Raw genomic sequence first — 24058 nt, 5'->3', positions numbered from 1 at the left:
GGGGCTGGGTTCCAGAACAGAGTGAAGTCCTAAAATTCAAGATGGGTGTTTCATGAGTGAAGGTGGAGAGCACTTGGGTGGGTGGGGGGGGGAACCAGGAACATTCTTCCCCCAACATTGGTTGGTTGTTGCGAGTTTCTGCCTTTTGGAAGGGTACAGCTGCACCAGCCATGAATTGAATGGTGGAGACGGACATGAGGAGCTGTCTGGTCACCTCCTGTACGATACAATCATCTACTGTCACTTTGTGGCTCCCATTTCATCAGTAAGGAATGATTAAGGTTGGATGAGCTGGGATTCTGACTGGAGAAGTTGGGGTTGGTGTCCTTGGGGCAATGAAGTTTTGACAAGTGCACAAGGTCCTGGTATATTCAGATATAGTAACTCGGGAGATTCCCTTCCCGTCACCGCATGGTTCAATGATCAGGATCAAAGATTGAAAATTATGGGCAAAAGCTTTAAGGGGGAATATGGGGAAGATTTTATTTAGACACAAGTTGTTTCTGAAACTTGGTGCATGGTAGGGTGGTGGGAACCGTTCATCAATGGCTCCAGAAAGGAAATGGGACTGACACTTGGGAGACCATACAGGTGACCCCGGGTTACAGTAGTTTGGGAAATGGAAATTGGTCCTTACGGAATTCACAAGTCACTCCCAAAAATCTGGGATACGGAATAAAAAATCGCCCTTGTGAAATTTCTGTTGGGGGGAGTGGAGGGGAGACTAAACACAAATTTATTTCTTTTTAACTCGGGTTTCCTGACATGTACAGAAGACTTTGTGTTATGGAAAATCGTGATACGGATTGTTTTCTGGGAACTCAACCACCCTGTAACATGGGGGATCACCTGTAATTTGTCGGTCCCCAGGGAGGGGGACTGATGGGTTTGCTTGAATAGACTTTGGGTCGAATCGCTCCTTGTATCAAACAATGGTTTACAGTAGAGGAAGCATCACCACGTTCCGTGTTGTGTTATTGTTTCCCCTTGTCCTACTTTGATGCACTGATGTGATGAAACAATCTGCATGGACGGCAAAACAAAGTGTTTCACTGTACCTCGGTACATGTGACAACAATAAACCAATTGACCATATCCACACCCGCTCTTCACCAGAGCAAATGTCTGGTTCATCCCCCTTTGCCATTTTACAGTTGCCTTGCAAGTTTTTCTTCACCATGTGTTTATCCAATTCCCTCTTAAAGGCCACAGTGAACCTTGCCTCCACATCTCCAGGTGATGAGATTTCTTTATTAGTCACATGTACATTGAAACACACAGTGAAATGCATCTTTTTGCGTAGAGCGTTCTGGGGGCAGCCCGCAAGTGTCGCCACACTTCCGGCGCCAACACAGCGTGCCCGCAACTTCCTAACCCGTACATCTTTGGAATGTGGGAGAAAACCGGAGCATCCGCAGGAAACCCACACAGACACGGGGAGAACGTACAAACTCCTTACAGTCAGCGGTGGGAATTGAACCCGGGTCGCTGGCGCTGTAATAGCATTACGCTAACCGCTATGCTACCGTGCCTTCCCTAACACATGCTGCATAAAGGTGTTTTCTACATGACGCTCCTAATTCTCTTCCCTTTTACTTTATGCCCATTTTATAATATCTTTATGCCATAATGATTCTCGAAGTCTCTAATTTGGCAGGGGGATGGGAACCTGAGTGGTAGGTCAGAGGACGGGGCAGTTTGTGTACAGGTTGATGCAGAGTGTAGAGAGACTGTGATGAAGGATAGGCAGTTGATCGGGCAAAATTGCAGTCAGTTGGATGGGTTGATGTGTGTCTATTTTAATGCGAGAAGTATCAGGAACAAGGGTGATGAACTTAGACCATGGATCAGTACATGGGACTACGATGTCGTGGCCATTACAGAAACTTGGCTGTCACAAGGGCAGGAATGGCTGCTGGATATTCCGGGGTTTAGATGTTTCAAAAGGGACAGGGACGGAGGTAAGAGAGGTGGGGGAATGGCATTGCTGATCAGGGATAGTATCACAGCTGCAGAAAGAGAAGATGTCCTGGAGGGATCGTCCACTGAGGCAGTGTGGGTGGAAGTCAGAAACAGGAAGGGAGCGATCACTCTATTGGGAGTATTCTACAGACACCCCAACAGCAGCAGAGACACTGAGGAACAGATCAGGAGGCAGCGTTTGAAAAGGTGCAAAAATAACAGAGTTATTGTCATGGGTGATTTCAACTTCCCAAATGTTGATTGGCATCTCCTTGCTGCAAAAGGTTTGGATGGGGCAGAGTTTGTTAGGTGTTTCCAGGAAGGATTCCTGACACAGTATGTAGAGAGGCCACTCTGGATCTGGTGCTAGGCAATGAACCTGGGCAGGTGTCAGAGCTCTCGGTAGGTGAGCATTTCAGAGACAATGATCACATCTCTCTGACCTTTGCCCTTGCCTTGGAGAGGGATAGGAACAGACAGTGTGGTAAAGTGTTTAATTGGGGGAGGGGGAATTACAATGCTATTAGGCAGGAACTTGGGAGTGTAAGTTGGGAGCAGATGTACTCTGGGAAATGCATAATGGAAATGTGGAGGGTGTTTAGAGATCACTTGCAGGCGGTTCTGGACAGGTTTGTCCCATTGAGGCAGGAAAAGGATGGTAGAGTGAAGGAACCGTGGTTGACAGGACATGTGGAATATCTAGTGAAGAGGAAGAAAGAAGCTTAAGGTTTAGGAAGCAAAGATCAGACAAGGTTCTAGAGAGTTACAAGGTAGCCAGGAAGGAGTTAAGAATGGACGAGCTAGAAGGGGGCATGAGAAGTCCTTGGTGAGTAGGATTAGGGAAAACCCCAAGGTGTTCTACTTGTATGTGAAGAACAGGAGGATGACTAGAGTGAGGGTAGGACCAGTTAGGGATAGAGGAGGAAACATGTGCCTGGAGTTGGCGGAGGTAGGGGAGGTCCTTAATGAATACTTTGCTTCAGTATTCACCTGTGAGAGAGACCTTGACGTTTATGTGGATGGTGTAAAACAGGCTGATGAGTTAGAACGTGTTGATGTTAAGAAGGAGGATGTGCTGGAACTTTTGAAAAACATTAGGATAGATAAGTCCCCGGGACCGGACAGGATATATGCCAGGATACCACGGGAAGTGAGGGAAGAGATTTCTGAGCCCTTGGTACGATCTTTGCATCCTCACTGGCCACAGGAGTAGTGCCAGATGATTAGAGGAAGGCAGATGTTATTCCTTTTTCAAGAAAGGGGGTAGGGATAATCCTGGGAATTATAGACCAGATCTTACTTCAGTGGTGGGCATTTTATTGGAAAAGATTGTTGGGGACAGGATTTATAAACATTTGGAGAAGCATAATCTGATTAGGGACAGTCAGCATGGCTTTGTGAGGGGCAGGTCGTACCTCACGAGCCTGATTGAATTCCTTGAGGATGTGACAAAGCACATTGATGAAGGTAGAGCAGTGGACGTGGTGTATGTGGATTTTAGTAAGGCATTTAATAAGTTTCCCCATGACAGGCTCATTCAGAAGGTCAGGAGGCATGGGATCCAGGGAAACTTGGCTGTGTGGATTCAGAATTTGCTTGCCCATAGAAAGCAGAGGGTGGTTGTAGATGGAGCGTATTCTGCCTGCAGGTCGGTAACCAGTGGTGTTCCGCAGGGATCTATTCTGGGACCCCTACTCTTTGTGATTTTTATAAATGACTTGGATGAGGAAGTGGAAGGGTGGGTTAGTAAGTTGCAGATGACACAAAGGTTGGTGGTGGTGTGGATAGTGTAGAAGGTTGTCGAGGGTTACAACAGGACATTGATAGGATGCAAAGCTGGGCTGAGAAGTGGCAAATGGAGTTCAACTCAGAAAAGTGTGAAGTGATTCACTTTGGAAGGTTGAATTTGAAGGCAGAATGCAGGGTTAATGGCAGGATTCTTGGCAGTGTGGAGGAACAGAGGGATCCTGGAGTCCATGTCCATAGATCTCTCAAAGTTGCCACGCAGATCGATAGGATTGTTAAGAGGGCGTATGGTGTGTTGGCCTTCATTAGTCAGGGTATTGAGTTCGAGCCACGAGGTGATTTTGCAGCTCTATAGAACTCTGGTTAGACCACACTTGGAGAACTGTGTTCAGTTCTGGTCGCCTCATTATAGGAAGGACGGGGAAGCTTTAGAGAGGGTGCAGAGGAGATTTACCAGGATGCTGCCTGGATTGGAGAGCATGTCTTATGAGGATAGGTTGAGCGAGCTGGGGCTTTTCTCTTCTGAGAGAAGGAGGATGAGAGGTGATTTGATAGAGGTGTACAAGATGATAAGAGGCATAGATCGAGTGGACAGTCAGAGCGGAAATGGCCAACACGAGGGGCATAATTTTAAGGTGATTGGAGGAAAGTACGGGGGGATGTCAGGGGTAACTTTTTTGTGTAGAGCGGTGGGTGCGTGGAACACGGTTGGCACAACATCGTGGGGTGAAGGGCCTGAACTGTGCTGTAATGTTCTCTGTTCTATATAACCTTCAAGCACAGATTAGATACAGTAAAGCTTCCTCTGCACTGTTTCATCAAATACACCCAGTATGGGTGAGATTCACAGTAATGCTCCCTCTACACAAGAGTGAAATTGGTCATTGGTTTATTGTTGTCACACGTACAGAAATACAGTGGAAAAACTTTTATTTGCATTCCATCCAGACAGATCATTCCATACGTAAGTACATTGAGGGAGTAAAAAGCAAAACAGAATGTAGTGTTACAGAGGCAGTGCAGGCAGACAAATAAAGTGCAAGGGTCACGACGCAGAAGATTGGGAGATCAAGAGCTTTCCTTTATCATATAAGGTCCATTTGAGGGTCTTATAATAATGGGATAGAAGCTGTCCTTGAGGCTGGTGGTACGTGCCCTCAAGCTTTTGTATCTTCTGCCTGATGGGAGGGGGGAGAAGAGAAAATATCCAGGGCAGGAGGTGTCCTTGATTATGTCGGCTGCTTTCCCGAGGCAGCGGGAGGTGTAGACGGAGTCCATGGAGGGGAGGCTGGTTTTTGTGATGGACAGGGCTGTGCAGAGTGTTCCAGTCAAACGTGCCCAGGATGGGGACAATGTGGGTTTGATGTGGAGCAAAGCCCCCTCTACACTATCCCGTCAGGGACTTGAGGCGTGGTGAGGATTTAAGGGTACTTGCAGTGGTGAGGTGTCCGGCAGTGTATTGCTGACCCTGTCATGTGACGCTGCTGTACGTTTGCTTTGTGGTGTCCACAGGTTGAAGTCTCTGGGAGACGGCAGCAGGTTCTGGTCATCCAGTGCTCCGAGTTTGGGGAAAAGTCCCCGGCACCTTCCGATCACCATGGGATTCGCCAGTCTCACCGAGATGGGTAGGTGGTAAACTCGCTTGCATATATAAACCGAGAGGAAATGAAAATCTCCGCTTTCCCCACACCTCGGACTCTGGGATATCGGGAACCTCAAGGTCCAGGGACAAGGATGGTGGCATGAATAGGAACATTTATCAGACTTCCTGCTGGTGGCTGGGTGCTGGTGGTGGGGGAGGGAGCCTCTTGGGACAGGGCTGGGATGATACCAATATGGGTTCACTTTGAGACCTTCCAGTCACGACTTCAGGACATCCCATGGTCCTTTCTAGTTAATGAAGTCTACAGTTTTGTTGTTGAAGGGCAGGAAGTGAGGCACAGGACAAGGTCCCAACAAACAGCCAAACCAGTCGCAATCGCAGCAGTTTTGGTGATGTCAATTGAGGGGTGAATTTTGGCCCCAGGGAGAATTTCTCTCCTCCTCACCCAAACACTCCCAAATCCAGGGGTGACACATCCACCATGTTTGGCTTTCTGGACACGTATCCTCATCATGGAGTAATACAGCATGGAAATAGGCCCTTCGGCCCAACTGGTCCATTCCAACCGAGATGCCCATCAAAGTTAGTCCCATTTGCCCGCATTTGGCCCATATCCCTCTCAACCTTTCCTATCCATAGAACTTGTCCAAGTGTCTTTTAAATGTTGTTAATGTACCTGCCTCAACCACTTCCTCTGGCAGCTCATTCCATATACGGACCACCCGCTGGGTGAAGAAGTTGCCCCTCAGGTTCCTATCAAATCTTTCCCCTTAAGTCTATGCCCTCTAGTTCTTGATTCCCTTTCTCTGGAGAAAAGACTGTGCATTCACCCTATATATACCCCTCATGATTTCATACACCTCTATAAGGTCACCCCTGAGTTTTCTACGCTTCAAGGAATGAAGTCCTAGCCTGCCCAACCTCTCCCTATAACTGGCAATGTCCTTGTAAATCTTCTTGTGTCCAAACGTTTGAGCCTGGGTCCTACACCCAACACGGTCTTCCTTACAGGAGGAAATGAGTGGCTGTAAAGTTCTCTGGAAGGTCTTAAGGTTGTGCAGGGAACGATGGAAACACAGACACCGTCTTGCCTGCTTCTTGGTGCTGTGGGGATGGGTTGACTGCTGGTTAACGAGTTGCAGGTGGGTCTTCCCTCCCTCGCTCACTCCCTCCATCTCTCCTCAGAGGCCCAGACTCCCAGCACAGGAGGATTCCACCACCCACTCCAATCTCCAGGCTTCCAGGACAGCGAGGGAAGCACAGTGGACGATAGCCCAGCCGTACAGCTGGGACTGGGTGACAGCCCAGTGCGGGGCACCCAGCGGCGGAGGAGGGACCTGGTGCTGCTGGGCTGTGCCAACGTGCTGAGCTCGGTGGGGCTGGGCGTGGACCTCCTGGAGCTGGGGAAGCAGCAGAGTCTCCAGGACGAGCAGGAGGCCAGGGAGGAGAGGAGGAGGTACGAGGGGATCTTCCAGTGGGCGGGACGCGCCCGTTGTTCCAGCAGCCCCACCAGCCGGGTGTCGGGCAGGAAGGAGTCGTCGGTCCTGCCCTCTCTGGAGGTCTCCTCCTCCGTCACACTCCTCTCCCTCTCCTCCTACTCTGACTGCAACTCCACCCGCTCCCTCCTGCGGTCCGACAGCGATGAGGGCAGCGCCCACGAGATGCCCGGTGCCTCTGAGGGACTGACCCAGACCCCCTCGGCCCAGCACGGAAACCCTCTGGTGGACCTGGCAGTCGAGAGCTTCAAGAAGGACCCCAAGCAGTCCCTCACCCCCACACACGTCAGTGCGGCATCGGCTGTCAAGCGGGGGCACAGGAGGATCCCGTCAGACAGCGCCATCCGGCAGCAGCCACAGGGCCAGGCACACAGGAGGACTCCGTCGGACGGCAGCACGCAAAACCTGACAGGCGCGGGTAAGAGGCTGTCCCTGTCCCCCCCCAACTTTTCCCACTTTAACGCTGCTTTCTTTGTGGCGGACACCGAAGGGTTAATAGAACCCCCGGAAAGGTCACCTGAAGGCCAGCTTGGAGGTTTTGGGCAGCCACACAGATGAGGAAAACCCCAGGCTTGATCTGAGGCCTAATCTTGGCCCGTGTTAGCCTTTTACGATGGGCCTCGGGATGTTTCTTTCAGAGCTATGGGGTCAGCTGGTTGGAGAGGCCGGGGTTTGGGAATGAACGGTTTCCATTCCTGAACAATCCACTAATCCTTCTGGAGATGAAGGAAAGCCGTTTCCACCTCTTGGGACATCCAGAAGTTGGGAGTCGGTGACAAGCAGCTCAGTGATAAATCCCGGCAGGAATTTCAGAGACGTCTTTCCCCCAGAGAGGGGGAGAATGTGGAACTCTTTCTCACAGGGAGGGGTTGAGGGAACAGAAGAGATCGTTCTAAGGGGAAGCTGGATAAACAGACAGGGGAGGGAGGGAGAGGAGGAAAAGGTGACGGGAGAGTTGGAGAAGGGGTGAGAGAAGGCTGATGTGGGTCAGAAGTAGCTGCACGGAGCAGAGGGGCCTGTTTCTGTGCTTGAAGAATACACTGTGCTGAGAGGGATGGACACATTGGCTGCTGAGATGTTCCCTCAAGTCTTGGGGAATGGCTCAGCCATTTGGGGTGGAGGTGAGGAGAGAATTCTTCACTCGGGAGGCTGTGAATTGCTGGATTCTGGGGATGCTGAGTCACTGAGCGTGGTTTTTGATTTTTGAATGCTGGAGGATTCGGGGATCGGGAAGGAAAGTGGACAAGGCGCAGGATCTGCCATGATGGGTGCAGCAGGTGGCGACGTAGGTTCAATCCTGACCTCCGGCATTGTCTGAGTGGAGTCTACACATTCTCCCTGTGACTGGGTGGGCTTCCCCCGGGTGCTCCAGTTCCCTCCCACAGCCCAAGGACGTGCCAGTTGGTTAGTGAATCGGCCGCTGTGAATGTTCCCTAGTGTGTGGGTGGGAGTCGGGGAGTTATTGGGCATGTGGGAGAGAATGGGGTTGATGGGATTGGTCAGCGCTGGCAGAGACTCGATGGTCCGAATGGCCTCCTATGTTGTAAGGAAAGAAAAATGAGAATCATCTGAGGGACAGAACAGGCTGGAGATGCTGAATGGTCTCCGGCTTCCATTTGGGATCTAATATCCTTCCTGATTAATAGGCCAATGGCCCACTCACTGACCTTCTCTCCTTTCCCTCCCAAGGTCTTGCCAAGGACCCCACCGAGATCCCTCGCCTCCCGGACCCTGCCTCCTTCCTGCCCCCCATCCTGCGGCGGAAGGCCTCGGACAAGGACGCGGCACTGGAGAGGCCGAAGACGCTGGAGTTTGCGCCCAGGCCCAGGCCTCTGGCGGGGAGGCCTCGGATTGACCCCTGGCGTTTCGTCTCCTTCACCCGGACCCTCAGCTCCTCGCCGGCCAGTAGCACGGAGACCCCCAGCAACACCGACTCCGGCGGCAGTGCAGCCGATGAGAGGCTCGGCACCTCTGGCCTGTCCGGCTCGGACACGGGCCGCAGCCTGCTGGACATGGACATCGAAGGGCAGACGGCGGACGGGACGGTGCCTCTCTGCCGGGCCGACTTGGCTCCTCACAAGGAGTCCATCTACAGCATGGAGGAAGGCCACATGCGCTGAGACCACTAGGCCCTGAACCCGTTGCCCCGGCAACCAGCTACCTAACACACGGCGCCTTGGCCCTCTGACCGTGCATTGCTGGCATCTGGTGTTCTGATTGGACGGTTCAAAGCTTTGAACCGTCCAAACTGAGTGCAAGATCAAACATCCCAGCTACCTGATTGGATAACGCACCATCCAATAATAGGGCTCCGAGTAGTTGGGCCTCAATGGTCAAATGTTTAGCCTCAGGGTGACGATAATGGTGCGGATTTGGCCACAGCAAACTTTCTGTCACCCTGTGGGAAGGTATTTCAGTACGAGAGCCTTCCTGAAGCAGGTTGTGGGGGCTGCCATCTCTCCCTCTGCCTTGGCCTGGTGGTTTCATTGAATAAGGCCTACCGCTCCCCTCGATCAAACACGGGTCAAAGGAAGTGGTGTAGTTGGCCGCCTTCCATCCTCCTAGTCATGTTCAGATGAACTTCCAGCATCCAGGTATCCCAGCGCTATCCCCAGAGAGGCCGACATCCCTGCTGTATGAAGTAATTAATTTTCCCTCATTTCCCCTTGCACTGACCCCCTACGGTTGAAGGGGAGATGGTTCCTGCTGCAGAACCTTGGGGCACACCATGACGTAGAGACCTACTCCCAGGCTGACGGAGAGGTACTGCCTCCAGTCAAGAAGGTTTTTCCTCAGCTGCCATTGACCTACTGTCTATCTCCCCCAAATAGCAGTGGGGTTGGAGACATGGGGTTATTGTAGCATCTAGGATTGGCACACCAAAGTCTGAAGCTAAAGAACCATCAGCAAGCCATGCTGTTTTGGGGTAAATTGTTCATGAAGTTGTCCTACAGCCTGTCAACACCAGGTTACAAAGTGAAAGCAGCCATTTTGTTTGGGGAGGAAATTCAATAGTTTGAGGAGGAGCTCAGCTGAGGTCTGGGCTCCTGGAATTTGGCCTTCCTGTAGGTTGGGGAGTCCATCACTGCACATGTAGAAACGGGGGGCCTAATGGGGGTTTCAGTGGTGGAGGTCATTAACTGGGGAAAGACAATGTGGCTTGGAGTCTGGCCTGCCTCGAGAACACAGATCATTTCTACAAGGTTTTCAGCTGAGATGTTAAACCAAAGCTTTCAGGTGGATGTAGATTCCCCTGGCTATTTGAAGAAGAGTAGGGGAATTCTCCCTGACATTCTGGGGCAAATATTTATCCCTTGACCAACATCACCAAACCAAAGGATCCAGTCATCGTCAGTTTGAGCTTTATGGGAGCTTGCTGTGTACAAACTGGTTGCTCTTCTGACATCACAACAAAAGCACTTCACTGGCTGTTAGCATTTTGTATGTCCTGAGAGGGATGTGAGAGGTGCTTTTAGAAATGCAAGTTTTGTCTTTTCTAAGTCAAATCAGGGGGTTTTTCATTTATTTTGGCTGAGAATTCAAACTATTGAATTTGCATAGTGAATTAGCTAATTAATAATTCACATAATTTACAGTATATATTTTAAAGCATTAAACCAAAAACAAGTTGGGCTTGAGATCCTCCATCCCCTCCTCTCTTGATTGCAACCAGTCAGTTGGACGAAAGACGGAAAAATCTTGGTGAATTGGCTGTTGAGTGGAAAGGGGGGATAACATTGACCAGTATCGATGCCTCCATACAACCTGGGCATTCGTCTGCATTGGGTCTTGGGGTTGTTGGTCAGAGTCTGAAAGGAGGAAGCCACTGAGTGCCAATTTCTCCTAAAGGAATTCGCAAACACAGCTCCCAGTCTGAGAATAAAATGAAACAGAAAAGGTGAAAGCTCAAAAGGAGTGTCATTAATTATGGAAAGAGGGATTTGCATTTCTATAGCACCTTTCACATCTCTCTCAGGATGTCCCAAGGTGCATTACAGCTAATGGTGTATTCTTGTTTAGTCACTGAAGTAACAGCAATGAGTTTTTGCAAAATAGGTCCTGCAAACAGCAATATGATTATGGCTAGATAGTCTGTTCTAGTTATGTTGGTTGAGGGATAAATATTGGGCCAGGTCTTCTTTGAAACTGAGATGGAAGGACCTGAGAGAGGATGAGTCTCGGTTTAACATCTCATCTGAAAGCTGACATCTCTGAGAGAGCTGATCTCCACTCCACAGTCTAGGATTGGCCCAGGTGTCTCTGCTCAAGCTCTGTGGTCAATCTTAACCCAGAGCCTTCTGCGTTGTAGGCAAGGGAGTGAGGAGGTGGAAATCAGAGGGATAAAAGGAATAGATAAACGGATAAAGGGGATGCTAGAATGGCTTTGTAAAAGATGAAAGGGAGTGAGAAATCTTGTGGAAGCAGGGGAATGATTCATTGTCTCAATGCCACTAATGTAGTGTTGGAGAAATTAGATGGATTAAAAAAAAATGTTAGATGCCAGAGCTGAAAATAGATTGAATACTCTAAGGTTAGAGAGAACACAGACTTTTGCCCGAACCATTCATACCTTCTTGAATATTACCCTGAAATGTTACAACTATTGCCTTCAAGATGAGGAAGGGGGGATAAACTCAGTAACTCCAGTACTACAAATGTTACTTGTGAAGAAGTTGCGAGAGGGTATAATTTGGGACAATATTTTCATTTGGAGGAACACTACTGATTGTGTCCGATGTACACTTTGAAATAACACACGGTGGGTGAAGCTGCAGTGGAAGTTGTAGATATGGACTTCTGTGAAAAGTGTTTGATAAAAGTGCTACACTAAACTTAAAAATTAATTTCAAGCCTAGAGAGTAAATTAATGTGGATACAAAATTGGCTAAAGTGCTAAAAACAGAAAATGTGGTTGTGGGTTTTTTAGACTGGAGAGCTGTCCTCCTCAGGAAATTAGGGCCACCACTGTTTCTTTATATTAATGAACCTGAATTGGATGTAGAGCACAGAACTTCAAATTATCGGGTTAACTCAGAAATGACATAAATTGGAAAACAGCAGAGCTCAGGAGGGTGTAAACAGGCTGACAGAAGAACCAGTCCTGGGCAGGGGAAATGTAATGCAACGGTGTGGCGATGACTCATTTTGAAAAGAATAACGAGAAACTGAATGGTCCCATTATCCAGGAAGGGAGGTGCCTGTGAGGCGGGTCACCAGACTCCAGGTTAATAATGTTTCTTTAAATAGAAAGCTCAGGACCACAACATTTATTTGCAAGTAAATAAATGAAGGAGAAAAAAAATAAGGAAATAATGATAGACATTTATAAAACTCTGGTTAAGCCCTGCCGGAGTCCAATTCTGAGTGCCAAGCTGTAGGAAGAAGGGTGCAGAGAAATTCATTAGATGGGGAAACTGGAGGAGCTGGGATTGCTCGTTTTTTTTACGGCAGAGGAGGTTAAGGGGAGATTTGATAGAGCTATTCAAAATCACAAGAAATTTGGATAGAGGAGGCAAAGGGGAACTGTTTCCAGTGGCAGGAGAGTTGGTGACCAGAGGGACACAGATTCACAATAATCAGTGACGACCTGGCACGGACTTGAGGTCCTGATAAGCTGCCTCCTTTGCCATAACAATTTGGATTTGTAACAATCCTACAAAAAGTATCAGAGGGGGAGTGTATTTACACAGGGAGATGATGTGGTGGGAAGATGCTGCCTAAAAGGCAGTGGAATCAAATTAAACAGAAAGTCCCAGAAGCAAACTCTGCAGCACAGGAGACTGTTCATTCTGTTGTGTCTTGTGCCGGCTCTTTGGAAAAGTTCTTGAAAAGAAAATATCTGTGGGACGATGCGGAAGAGAGAGGGAGTGAGACTAATTGTGGAACTTGCTTTAAGGAGCAAAGGGAACAGGAATTGAATTCCAAATACCATTGCCCTGGAAAAGTCCAGAATTAGTCTCTGCGTTGGGTCACTTGATAAACTGTGCAGCAATGCACCTGTCTAATTAACCTACAAAATTAAACTTTCCCAAGGTTAAGTTCGGCTGACTACGTCACTAGAACTTTTCTGGTTTCTGGGGCTAAGTGAATCCTGGAGAACTGGTGTGGGCAAATATTTGCACACATCTTTGAAGGTGCTGCTTTTAGAAAGGAAACTACATACACACCTTTATAAATACAGCTCTTAATCAATTAGCAATATTTATTTAACAAATCTTACTACAGTGAAGGACTTGATTTAGTTTGTCGCTTAATAAAGGTTTCATTTGCTACAGTGCCTGGTAGGGAACACATTTGGACTCAAGTCCATAAAAAGCAGTAAAGTTTGGTCTGGTCAGTGGAAGGAATCTGTTAAATAAACAAGCTATTTAAAGTAAGGGGAAAAAATCTCTCTCGAGCACCTGAACTCTTCCATCTGTTAGTAATGACCATTGGACATATTTCAGTTTGTGAAAACAGGCATGTCTTGCTTTTGATTTACTATATCCTTCCAGGATGGAGATTGACTAAATCCAGACAACTTTTTCCACCATCTGAATCCCCCGCTAAAGCTAACGGTTTACTCTATCCCCTGCTATCAGACTTTTCTCATCGTGGATTATTCCCTAGGAGCCTAACCTCTTCATTAACAAAGTGAGAGCTGCAAGGAGAATTGGTGTTAAACTTTTATAAAAATGACTGGCACGGCCCTAGATGGAGTATTATGTCCCTTTCTGTACATCACATTTCAGAAGGAGTTTGAGGTGAGAATGTCAACCCCTGTACAATAGAAGAGGGAAGAATATTAAAGATTTTTCATTTGAATTGGGACAACCAGTGCAATCTCAGTCAGGTAACGCTAATTAAAAATGTAAATTGTGTAAATGAAGGTAAATAATATGCAACCATCTGCGTGTGCACTGTAAGGACGTGTTGTGGATGCAGAAAACTTCATGGCAGATGTAAAGAATGATGTTTAAATTTTTAGCTCTGTGTAAATACTTGTAAATTATTATCAAGAATTTGCCAGGTTTTATTGGCTGATTTATCCTTAAGTTATACTGTGAGAGGAATGGTGAATCCGTGATTTGTTGAGGAAATTAAAACAATTTGTCAGTGAGTGACTCTTTATTTGTACCTCTGTGGGTTTTGTTCCTGTCCCTAACCTTTTCCTTGAGATAAGACAAGATTTCTTTATCAGTCACGTGTACATCAAAACACAGTGAAATGCATCTTTTGCGTAGAGTGTTCTGGGGGCAGCCCACAAGTGTCACCACGCTTCCGGCACCGACACAGCATATCCACAACTTCCTAACCCGTACGTCTTTGGAATGTGGGAGGAAACCAGAGCACCCGGAGGAAACCCACGCAGGCACGGGGAGAACGTACAAACTCCTTACAGACAGCGGCTGGAATTGAACCTGGGTCGCTGGTGCTGTAAAGCGTTATGCTAACCGCTACGCTACCGTGCCCACCCACACAGTTCCCTTCAAACCCCTGCCTCAGCCTTTTTCCCCTGCCTCAACCTTGCCTTTCCCCCTGCCTCGACCGTTCCCCTCCCCTTTTGTGTCCCCGGCAGAATATTCCTCCACTTCCCACCCACGTGGGTGCAAATCCCACTAGCACAGAACCATAGAACAATACAGCACAATACAGGCCCTTCAGCCCACCATGTTGTGCCGACCTTCAAACCACACCTAAGACTATCTAACCCCTTCCTCCCACATATCCCTCGATCTTAAATTCCTCCATATGCTTATCTAACAATCTCTTGAACTTGTCCAATGTATCAGCCTCCACCACCACCCCAGGCAGCACATTCCATGCACCAACCACTCTCTGGGTGAAAAACCTCCCTCTGACATCTCCCTTGAACTTCCCACCCATTACCTTAAAGCCATGCCCTCTTGTTTTGAGTATTGGTGCCCTGGGAAAGAGGCGCTGGCTGTCCGCTCTATCTATTCCTCTCAATATCTTGTATACCTCTTATCATTGTCTCCCCTCATCCTCCTCCTCTCCAATGAGAATAGCCCTAGTTCCTTTAGTCTCTCCTCGTAATCTATACTCTCTAATCCAGGCAGCATCCTGGTAAATCTCCTCTGCACCCTCTCCAACGCCTCCGCTATTGTACTCCACAATTTAACTTCAATGATTTGAATGTCAGGAATCTAAGCCACTGGGCCCAGTGACAGTGAGGCCCTCACTCGGAGATACGTGTCACTGGTTGTTTCTAAAACAGCCCCTGATGTGGAGCAACCAGGGATGATCTCTACCCATGACCTGCTGATGAACAATGAAAATTAGGTTTCCAGGTAAGATGGTGATTCACTTGAACCTGTTCCATTTTTATAAACTGCATTCAGTGGTCACAATGTGGCCACTTCTACATTGGAGAGACCAACACACAAAGCACTGGGGGAACTCACTGGATCAGGCAGCATCTATGGAGGGAAACGGGCAGTCAATGTCTCAGGTTGAGACCCTTCATCTGCACTGAAAGATCGAGGGGAGATGGCCAGTACAAAGGGGTGGAGCAAGACTTTCCTGATACCGAAACATCAACTGCCCATTTCCCTCCACAGATGCTGCCTGACCCACTGAGTTCCTCCAGCGTTTTGTAGGTTGCTCCAGATTCCAGCATCTGCAGTCTCTGGTGGAGAAATCAAACCCAGATTCACAGAGTTCTACAGCATGAAAACAGGCCCTTTGGAGATCGGGAGAGAGTTCTGCAGAGCACCCACACTCGGTCCCCAGGAGAAACCCTGAGTTTCTGGTTGCCTGTCATTTCTCACTGTTCACACCAAAACAAGGAGGCTTAATAACATAGAACACTACAGCACAGTACAGGCCCTACGGCCCACAATGCCGTGCGGACATTTTATCCTGCTCTAAGCTCTATCTAACCCTTCCCTCCCATGTCGCCCCTCACCCCATTTCTCTATCATTCATGTGGCTATCTAAGAGTTTCTTAAATGTCCTTAATGTATCTGCCCCGACAACCTCTGCAGGCAGTGTGTAAAAATAGAACTTACCCCTGACGTCCCCCTGATACCTTCCTCCAATGACTTTAAAGTTATGCCCCCCTCATATTAGCCATTGGCGCCCTGGGGAAAATGTCTCTGACTGTCCACTCGATCTATGCCTCTTATCATCTTGTACACCTCTATCAAGTCACCTCCTCCTCCTCTCCAAAGAGAAAAGCCCCAGCTCACTCAACCTATCCTCATAAGACATGCTCTCCAATCCAGGCAGCATCCTGGCAAATCTCACCCTCTCTAAAGCTTCCACATCCTTCCCATAATGAGGCGACCAGAACTGAACACAATAACCGACGCTGCAATTTCATTTGGGCACTTTCCCAACTTCAAATAATTTGCTCTTTCCTTCTCTCTGTATCAGGACTGGCCGTTCGTGTTTGCCCTGCGTTTATTTTCCCCCTCCTTTTTCTTTCATTTATATATTCTGGTCGGCTCATTACTTACCAATAAGCCTGGCTATATAACACACTCATAACGTTACCAACACATGACATAGACACAGAGGCTTAACTACCCATTCAATGGCTCCATCAGTTCAACATATTGCCCTCTCATCCTTCTGTGACACTTGGACTAATTTGCTTTCCCTTTGACCTTAAGTTTTAACTGTTTCTCCTTCTACAGTCGCTGCCTGACCTGCTGAGTTTTGCCGGCATTTTCTGCCTTTATTTCAGATTTGCAGCATCTGCGGTTTTTGTTTAACTTTTCAAGATTAGGAGGGCATCTGTGTTTGCGACTATTATCAGCAGAACTCGTGTGGGGTGGAGAACACCGACACTCCAACTGGTCCGGATAATAGGAAGTAGAGGCTCGAGGCTTGGTTACCAGTGCAGGAGCTGGGATCTAGCAGCAAATGCCAACCTACCACAGGGTGGTAGTGTGGAGTCAGCATCGGGGAACTATAACCGGAACAGAAGCTGCTGGAAAGACTCAGCAGGTCACCAGCACCTGTGAAAGTCAGTCTCGGCAGCAGTGAAAGTGGGAGATGGCCATGGGTGGGATTTCACTGATAGGTTGAAGTAATGGAGACACAGGAGACTGCAGATGCTGGAATCTGGAGTAACACACCAGGAACTCGGTGGCTTGAACAGATTGTTTATTGGGATTCCAGCATGCTGCTTGACCCACTGAGTTCTTTGTGGCTGGAATAATGGGGCAGGTGCTCTGCAAAGCGATCATCCAGTCTGCATTTGGACAAGTCTGGCAAACACAGATTGGGTGATCACATTGTGCAGGGCCTGCGCTCAGTCCACAGGAGTGAGCTGGAGTTTCTGGTTCTCTGCCACTTTAATTCACCATCCCAGTCCCACTTGGGCCTGTCTGTGGTCTCCTGCACCAAGGACTAATGAAAGCTGGAGGGACAGCCTCTGGTGTTGCAGTTGGAGCATTTCCCCAACTTTCACTAACTTGCTCTTTCTGTTTGTATCAGGACCGACTGCTTTTTTGCCTCTTGTCACGTTTCCTTTCGTTTGTGTAGTCTGGCCTGCTCGATATATGTCAGTAGACAGCACTAGCACCACATTACACAGACAAAAGAGCTTCACTACCACATTATTTTACCCCAAAAAGGAATTCACTCGTTCAGATTTCCAGTGGCCGTAGTTTCATTCCTTTTCATTTTACTGGGAACGTGACTTGAATTCCTCTAGCACCTTTCACGTCCCTGTCAGGATATCCCAAGTACTTCACAACCAATTGAACACTTTGAGATGCACTTGCTGTGGTAATGCTGGGGACAGAGCTGGTTCCCACAGATGAGCTGGATCAGGAATAAATAAAGGTGGAAATGTGCAGCAAATCAGGCAGCATTGCGGAGTCAAAACACAGAGAAGATGCTTCGGGTGAATGACTTTCATCAGAACTGGAAAGAGTAGAAATTACAGAATTGTTTGGTTGCAGAGCAAGTGGGGATGGATTGGAGAGAACGGAATGGAAGATCCACAGTGAAGTGACAGTGCAGTGTTGAGGGAGCCTGGTCTTCTCCCTCAGGTGGACATGAACCATCCCACGGCCACTACGGGTGACCCCTGTGTTACGGCCATTCAGGATCTGGAAATTTGTCCTTATATAAAACACAAATCGCTACCCAAAAATTAGAGATATGGAATTAAATTCACTCTCACAGAATGTATGTGAAAAAAATTAATATAAAATCTATACCTACATATAATTTAGGCTGCACTTGGAGTATTGTGTGCAATTTTGGTCGCCCCATTACAGGAAGGATGTGAAGTCTTTGGAGAGGGTGCAGAAGAGGTTCACCAGGATGCTGCCTGGATTACAGGGCATGAGCTATAAGGAGAGGTTGGACAAACTTGGGTTGTTTTCTCTGGAGCGTTGGAGGCTGAGGGGAGAACTGATAGAAGTTTATAAAATTATGAGAGGCATAGTTAGGGTAGACAGTCAGAATTTTTTCTTCCCAAGGTAGAAATATCACATACTAGAGGACGTGCATTTAAGGTGAGAGGGGGTATGTTTAAAGGAGATGTGTGGGGCAAGTTTTTTACACAGAGAGTGGTGGGTGCCTGATACGGGCTGCCAGGGGTGATGGTGAAAGCAGATATGATAGTGGTGTTTGAGGCTGTTAGATAGACACATGAACATTCAGGGAATGGAAGGATATGGACTATGTCCAGGCAGAAGAGATTTAGTTTACTATGGGATAGTGTTTGGTGCAGACATCGTGGGCTGTTCCTCTGCTCTAATATTCTATGTTCTAAATAACTATTTTCCAACCTGCGTTTCCTGACACCAGTGCAGGTGATGCAGTTTCATGTTACGGAAAGCCGTGTTACAGCCTATTTCCTAGGAACACAAGCCCCCCATAACACGGGGGTCACCTGCATTTTAAAGAAGAGTTGGGGAGCATCCTTGGTGCCCTGCAGCAAATACTTATCCCACAATCACAATGTGGGATCCTGCTGTGCAAAAGTGGGCCACCATTCTAACTGTGTACACACTTAAAAAAAAGAGTTGACAGTAAAACACTCTGGACATCCAGGAGCAGCGGGAAGAGTGAGGGTTCTTGCCTTCTCTCCCTTAGTGGCATCTCCCACAAGGTTCAAGTCTTAACCTGGGCTCTTAAAACAAAAGGCATTTACGGGGAGCTTAACACACGCAGAATTCCCAGGAACATCAGGCACGGATGCAGGCGGACAGGGTAGGGAACATTAAACAGTCGTCGGCTGTGCCGTGCCACCTACTGGGAAAGTAACATGCTCCGACACCAACCAATCAAGCAAGCTTCTGAGGCAGTTAGTTACCTAGCAACGGTGCTATTTTTGGATAGTCACAAAATGCTGTCAACTTGGAAGAAAATCTGGAAGTGGATGTTTCTGATGTGATCTCGGGCTGCACAGATCCTTGCTGCCAAGACACGGTCTTCTGGGTGGAGATGGTGTCTCCCAAGTACATGTATGCAACTCAGGTCATCCCAGGAACTTTAAATGTGTGGGCCAACAGTCCAGTTTACCAATAAGGAGACTGAAGGTCAAAGAAACTGCAGATGCTGCAAATCTGACATCAAAACAGAAAGTGATAGAGATTACTCAGACAGTCAGGCAGCATCCATGGAGAGAGAAACAGGGTTCACGTTTGAGGCCAATGATCTTTCACTAGATGACTGATGAACGATCTTTGACTTGAAGCGTAACCTGTTTCTCTCCACGGATGCTGCCTGACCTGCTGAGGATTTCGAGCTTTTCCAGAAGAAAGACATTTCCATTGGCATGACGTCCTCAGGGTTCCTCGGCGAGCTTTTCCCCACCACCGGCCCCACCCCACCCAAGACCCTCGCCACCTCTGTCTCTTGGTCTTTTCCCCCCCACCCCCCATCCCAGATACACAAGGCTGAGAGGTGGCCTGATAGAATTACATAAGATTATGAGAAGGATAGATGGGGTAGATAGCCGGAGTTTTTTTTTCCCCAGGGTGGAAATGTTAAATACTAGAGGGCATAGGTTTCAGGTGAAAGGGGGAAAATTTAAAGGGGATTTATGAGGTAAGTTTTTTTACACAGTGAGGGGTAGGTGCTTGGAACGGGTTGCCAGGGAAGGTGGTAGAAGCAGAAACAATAGTTATGTTTAAGGGGCATCTGGGCAGGGAAAAGCTGATGGGGTTAGTTAGATTGGCATGGTTGGCACAGACATTGTGGGCCGAAGGGCCTGTTCCTGAGCTGTACTGTTCTATGTCCTATACCACCAGGCTCAAGGACAGCTTTTATCCCACTGCTGTCAGACTCTTGAATGAACATCTCATACGCTAAAGATAAATTCTTGATCTCCCGATCTACCTCGTTATGGCCCTTCTCCTTTATTTGTCTGCCTGCATTGCACCTTCTCTGCAACTGTAATTCTGCACTCTGTTATTTTTTCCCCTTTGTATTACCTCAAGGTTATCTGTCTGGATGGCCGGCAAATAAAATTTCTTCACTGCATCTTGGTACATATGACAATAATAAACCAATCACCACTTGATCCCAGACAAGATTTCTCCCAATTCCGAGATGAAGGGTCTCGACCCAAAACATTGACTGTCCATTCCCCCCCCCCCCCCCGACGCTGCCTGACCCGCTGAGCTCCTCCAGCGTAGAGACACAAGAGACTGCAGATGCCAGAACCTCAAGAGACTGGTTGTTGCTTTGAGTTTCTCCAGCAGTTTGCTTTCTTGCTCCAGCATCCTCCAATTACGGCTCCTTGCTCATCACCACATTTAATCTCTCCACCACTGATAGCTGTGCCTTGAGCTCTGGGATTCCCACCCTCTCCACCTTTGAGACTTCTCCTTAAGACCTTGCTTCCTGCTGGAATTTTCTGGTCCTTTGTCTGGCTGAATCGGAAAGGTGTTCGGGACAGTTCCCTTATCTCTAAAGCTGTTCTTTCCACCAACATTATATCCCTCAGCTCTTCCCTTCCTTTGGCTCATGCACTGCCGAAACCCTTGTCCGTAAGTCCAGCACCTCCTGACTCAACTACTCCAGAGCGCCAGCGGACCTCGCTCCACCCTCCAGCCTCATTCCTCTCTCGGAACCTCCCAACCTTCTCGTTCCTTTGCCATTTACCTTCAACCTTCAGCTCTCCTGTCACTAGTGACAGCCTTACTCCAACAGAACATCTGCTGCTTCGGGACTCACCCACTCTGCTCCCAGAGGAACAACCTCAGAATCGTGAGGTGTGCCTCCACTTATCAGCGTGTTGTGGAGTCTCGGACCAGGGAGTGTGGGTTGTGGGGTGGGGACAAAATTAGAGCCTGGATTTCAGGAGTAAAGTTGGGAACCACTTCTACAAAGGAAGGTTGGGAAACATTTGCACTCTTCGCAGATTGATGCTGGCGGTCAAATATCAATTTTAAGTTGATTTTTGGGGAAAGGGTAGGTCCATGGACTTAATTCACAAAACCCAATCTCATTGAAACTCAGAGTAGACTCCAGAGGATGAATTGGCTCATGTCCTTGCCTGTTCAACCTGTTCTCAACATCACTGAAACCCAGATATTGATACTATTCTTTCTGATCACTCAATTCTATTTTTTGGCAGTTGGGAGTAATTATTTGACAGCTTCCATCACAGTGGTGAAGTTCTCTGGTTGTGAAGCCAGTCCGGAGTTTAACACCACTCCTTTGTATACGCATCAGGCAATATTTAGCTCAACACAGAATCTACATATAAGCTAGAACAGGATCCAGCGTTGGAGAAATTAAATCTCAAGGCACGTCCCTGACTCTGACCACGTTAGTGGTGGAGAGAGTCAGCAGCTTTAAATTCCTAAGTGTTAACATATCAGACGACCTGTCCTGGGCTCAGCACAAAGATGCAGTCACAAGGGAAGCGCACCAGTGTCTTTACTTTCTTAGGAGGTTAAGGAGGTTCAGCTTGTCACTGAACCTCTAACCAACTTCTACAGATGTGCTGTTGAAACTGTCCTGACTGGTTGCATGGCGGTCTGGTACGGCAATTCAAATACGCAGGAATGTAAGAAGCTGCAAAGAGTAGTGGACTCTGCCCAGTACATCACGGACACATCCCTGTCCATCATCGGTAGTATCTACAGGAGGCGCTCCCTCAAGAAGGCAACATCCATCATCAACGATCCCCACCATCCAGGCCATCCCATCTTCTCGCAGCTACCATCGGGCAGGAGGTACAGAAGCCTGAAGTCCCACACCACCAGGTTCAGGAACAGCTACTTCCCTTCAACCATTCAGTTCTTGAACCAACCAGCACAACCCTCATCACTACAGTTTAGCAACACTATGACCACTTGGATCACTTCGCACTAAAATGGACTTGCTTTTTTTTTGTTCTAATTGTGTTTTTTCTTGTAAAAATTGCGTATAATTTATGTTTAATTTATGTTTTTGTTGTGAATGCTCCTTATCTGATGCTCTGTGCCTGTGATGCTGCTGCAAGTAAGTTTTTCATTGCACCTGTGCACACATGGACTTGTGCATGTGACAATAAACTCGACTTTGACTTTGACCAGCCAGTGCCTTGCAGTACAGAGTCCCATTCCCAAGAACTGTTCATAACCAAACTTTTTTTGTAATTTGCAAATGAACAAGAGTGTGTGGGAAGGGATCACAGGAACAGCGGTGACGGGAGAGCGAGCAGGCGCGGGAGGAGTGGCCGCCAGCCGGCCTCTGTGAGTGAGCGGGTGAGTCTGCTCAGCGCCCCCGGCTCTGCTCGGCTCCACCGATTGTTGTGGCTCGGGGATGGGGAGAGAAGGCATGCGGAAATGCCCCATTCCCGGCCAGCAGAAGATCCCTGCAGCAGCTGGCAAATCTATCCGCATCCATCCCGCCGGTCTCCCAAACCCTCGTTCATGTGTCCATAAATTGGGAGTTTGTAACCCAGGAGGATCTATAATGCAGGTTACAACCAGGTCACCACCAGATTAAAGCCAGGATACAACGGTGTTACAGCCAATTTGCCTCTAGGCTCAGGTGGGGTCACAGTAACAGCTAACAGTCGGACCCCAAGAGCATACAAGCTGTTTATTGTCACAGTACGCAGTGAAACTTTAACCAACCTGCACACCCCTAACCCTACCTCAGCAAAGGGACATTGTGGACCACCTCTCACACTACCACAGACCTGTCTCTGATTGTGGGTTTTTTTGGCACTAATGGTTTGTTTTACAGTCTTTCTCTTCACTGTCTTGTGTAATTTATATTTTGTGTGTTGTCCGTACCTATGTGTCTGTGATGCTGCTGCAAGTTTTTCATTGTACCTCTACCTCACTGTACCTGTGCACATGGCAATAAGCTCGACTTGACTTGAACTTCAATACTCCAGCACAATGGGACATTGTTGGTGCGAAACGGGTGGATCTTCTGGACTATTGGATGTTGTTCCCTATTAATATCACAACACATTTTAAATTCACTTTTTTATAGATGTTACACAGTACTTAAATAAATTTTCCGGTGAACCTGGTGGGTGTGTGGGAACGGGGGACCTCCAGGAGCTGGAGGGGAGTGTGGAAAACAAATGCCAGATGCCGAACCATTGGGACTTCGGAATAATCGGGGGATTATCGGAATTTTACTGTACTTTGAGTATCAGTCTAGTATTTTCACGGGGAGATTTTCCTGCATAATTGGGGATTTTGGAAGGAAGCGGTGAGTCATTCCGTACTTGTAGCCCTGGTGTTGTCCTGTCATTGAGTGAAAGCTATCTCCAAACCCACAGAACATTCCAGAATGCAAGTTGGTAACACATCACACAATCACAACATTAGCATTTCCACCTTTGTTCTCAACCAATTTATGGATTTTGTTTCATTTTTTTTTCCAAATACTGCAAAGGCTCGGTTACTAGGAGCTGATGCAAAGTCACCATGGCAACATCTCTAAGGTTACTGGTAAACAACACAGCTTACATCTCCCCTGTGGACTGGTGTTGCTTTTGCTCAATGTTAAAAGTAGTTTTTATATGTGAGCTCTTAAAATAAAAATCCATGCATTAGATGTGGTTCTGACCCAATTATTTTAGCCTGGTGATGGGAGGTAGGTCAGGGATTGCAGTGTGACCATTGAGGCTTCTCAGGGCAAGGGGAGCAGGGACTGGGTGTCAAGTGACCCACTGGAGCAATGTAACCTTCACTCTACCAGATTGCAGCCAGTTGCCCCACTGGAACAACGATCCAACTAGGTTTCTCCAATGTGCTCTGATATTGTTCAGCCATTACTCCAGTGTTGTAACATCACAGACAGATACAGCACAGAAACAGGCCCT

The 24058-nt window shown here is 47.8% G+C and overlaps 1 protein-coding gene across 1 annotated transcript in view; it reads left to right on the top strand.

Annotated features, from left to right (window-relative positions):
- map3k10 (mitogen-activated protein kinase kinase kinase 10) overlaps positions 1-13896 on the top strand; it is a 66340-nt gene extending 52444 nt beyond the window's left edge. Inside the window, exons 8-10 of the mRNA XM_052044384.1 lie at positions 5221-5333; positions 6497-7225; positions 8497-13896. Of these exons, the coding sequence (XP_051900344.1) occupies positions 5221-5333; positions 6497-7225; positions 8497-8927 (1273 nt within the window). The 3' untranslated portion in view covers positions 8928-13896. The remainder of the gene's footprint in view (positions 1-5220; positions 5334-6496; positions 7226-8496) is intronic.
- Positions 13897-24058: the final 10162 nt, after the last annotated feature.

This window comes from Pristis pectinata, chromosome 35 (assembly GCF_009764475.1).
Source record: "Pristis pectinata isolate sPriPec2 chromosome 35, sPriPec2.1.pri, whole genome shotgun sequence".
NCBI classification, from domain to species: Eukaryota; Metazoa; Chordata; class Chondrichthyes; order Rhinopristiformes; family Pristidae; genus Pristis; species Pristis pectinata.
The sequence above is the reverse complement of the archived record's forward strand: the minus strand, read 5'-3'. Positions and strand labels throughout refer to the sequence as shown.